The sequence below is a fragment of the Penaeus vannamei genome, chromosome 36 (assembly GCF_042767895.1).
Source record: "Penaeus vannamei isolate JL-2024 chromosome 36, ASM4276789v1, whole genome shotgun sequence".
NCBI lineage: Eukaryota > Metazoa > Arthropoda > Malacostraca > Decapoda > Penaeidae > Penaeus > Penaeus vannamei.
The window spans coordinates 22,085,451-22,087,950 of record NC_091584.1 but is presented as its reverse complement, the minus strand read 5'-3'; the positions used below and the strand labels follow the sequence as shown (position 1 = coordinate 22,087,950).

Here is a 2,500-nt window from a genome sequence, read left to right as displayed (position 1 = left end):
TTACCATTGTTATCATTTGAAAAAAAAAATCATTAATATTATCATCATATCATTATTATCATTATTATCATTAGTATTCTTATTATTATCATCATTGTCATTGTTATCATAGTTATCTTTATTAGTGTCATCATTATCATTGTCATTATTAGTGTCATCATTATCATTATCATTATTAGTGTCATCATTATCATTATCATTATTAGTGTCATCATTATCATTATCATTATTAGTGTCCTCATTATCATTATCATTACTGTCATTATTATCATTATTATTATTGATGATATCATGATCATTGTTATTCATCACAATCATTTTTAATATTATCATTAATAATATTATTATGGTAATCATAATCATTGCCTTTGTTATATTTTTTTTATCATTGTTATCATTTCTATTTTCATTTTAGTTATTATTATTATCATCATTGTTATCATTCTTATTTTTTCATTACTGCTATTTTTTAATATCATTACTGTCATTATCTTTATTCTGATAATTATCATTAATCATCATCATTATAATCATCACGATATCTATCATTATTATCATTATTATCACTAAATTCATCATTATTATCGTCTTTAATATCATCACTTTAATTAATATTGAGTAATCGTATCATAGATATTATGAAAGGAGACACAGTATATCTCTAAATTAGAAAATAAAAATAAGAAAATAAATAAATAAATGAGAACAAAATTAAAATAGGCAACCTACGCTGTGAGGGCTGCTACCCGCTCCATGTGTTGGGGAATGAGAGGGAAGCCGTAGAGGATGTCGTCGAAGCCATGGTCGGCGTAGAATTCGGACTCGTCGAGGGTGGAAGTGACCAATCCGCGTCTCGTTCTTCCCGTCTGGAGCTCTGCTACCTCGCTGTTGGGTTTATTTGAATCCTGTCATTATGGCTTAAGATTGTTTTTTACGTTTTTTCAATCATAATTTATTATGAGAACTAAACAAAATTTAAGTAAAATTAGAATTGGAAGTCTAGATCATATGAACGTAGGTATTGTACTTTTTGTATATAATTGTTTGTTGTTCGGTGCCGGAGAAGCAAACAAATGAGATATTTTATGCATAATTGTTTGTTGGTTTGGCGGGGAGTGGGGGGGGGGAGCAAACAAATAAAATGTAAGTTGAATTTGGGCAATGAAATTAATATGGTAATTCAGAAACCTGATAACATAAACTGAAAAATATCCTTATTATATATTATTTTGGCAGCGTTGCTTAGTTTGTCCGTTGGTCTGCAGATTAATTCAAAGTTATGAACAGATTAATTTTTTACCAGAAGTGTGTCTTAGCCCAATTTAGATATTAAGTTTTGGTGGTAATCCGGTTCCTGGATTTTATTTATTTATTTTTTTTTAATTATTATTATTATTATTATTATTTTTTTTTAGGATTGCATCAGTTATCCCTTTTGCCCTTGTGGAGGTATGCGCTTTCTGAGTGCTTCTATTTAATGTTGCAGAAATCTACCTGCAATTCTTATCATTAATTTTAACTAAATGCATCCACCACCAATTTCTGACACCTACACATCATACAAAAATCGGTCACCCATATCCATGTCTAGGTGTATGTGGGTGTGTGTGACTCCTCACTTCTGACATCAAGGGTTGTCCTACGGGTTACGCCTGTGTTCATTACAATATACATATATACAGATATATATGCATATATGTAGATACAGATATATAGATATATATATGGATATAGAGGTATATATATCTGTATATAAATAAATAAATATATATATATATATATATATATATATATATATATATATGAATGGATAGAAATAGAAGTGTAAGTATATAGGTAGATGAATCGATTAATGGATGGATGATAAATAGATCGACAGATATTAATGGATAGATAGAGACATACTTGATATAAATATATATATATATATATATATATATATATATATATATATATATATATATATATATACACATGCTGATATACACAGACATAAATGCTGATAAAAGACATTCAACCTACATCGTCTTATGGGTTTTCGTCTGCGCTCTGAGGGAGACACCCAGAGCTTTACACGTATTCAACATGTTTCGGCAGTTCACCTCCACTTTGGCCCGGTCCACCAGAAAAGCCGGTGTTATAAGTTCTTCCACTCGACATCCGATCGTGGATGCTGCTGACATCTGTTGGAAGGAATTGGCATTAATCAAAATTGGATAGAGTTCGTGATGGTTTGGATATTTTGTGATATTTTAGTCGCATTTGTTTCGTGTCGTATGTTTTGTTCTACGTTTCGTTTTATTACGTCGTTCATATCACGTAAGAGAGAGGGGGGAGAGGGAGAGGGGCAGAGAGAGAAAGAGAGAGGGAGGGAGAGAGAAAGAGAGCAAGAGAGAGAAAGAGAGAGAGGGGGGGGAGATAGAGAGGGAGAGAGAGAGAAAGTGAGCGAGAGAGAGAGAGAGAGAGAGGAAAGAGAAAACGGGAAGGGGATTGGTGGAGG

At 31.6% G+C, this 2,500-nt stretch overlaps 1 protein-coding gene across 1 annotated transcript in view; it reads right to left on the bottom strand.

Annotated features, from left to right (window-relative positions):
• Positions 1 to 2,500, bottom strand: part of LOC113800848 (D-serine dehydratase) — a 28,702-nt gene that overhangs the window by 14,300 nt on the left and 11,902 nt on the right. The window contains exons 2-3 of the mRNA XM_070114517.1: positions 2,023 to 2,183; positions 730 to 885 (exon numbers count right to left, since the gene is read on the bottom strand). Coding sequence (XP_069970618.1) covers positions 730 to 885; positions 2,023 to 2,183 — 317 coding nt within the window. The remainder of the gene's footprint in view (positions 1 to 729; positions 886 to 2,022; positions 2,184 to 2,500) is intronic.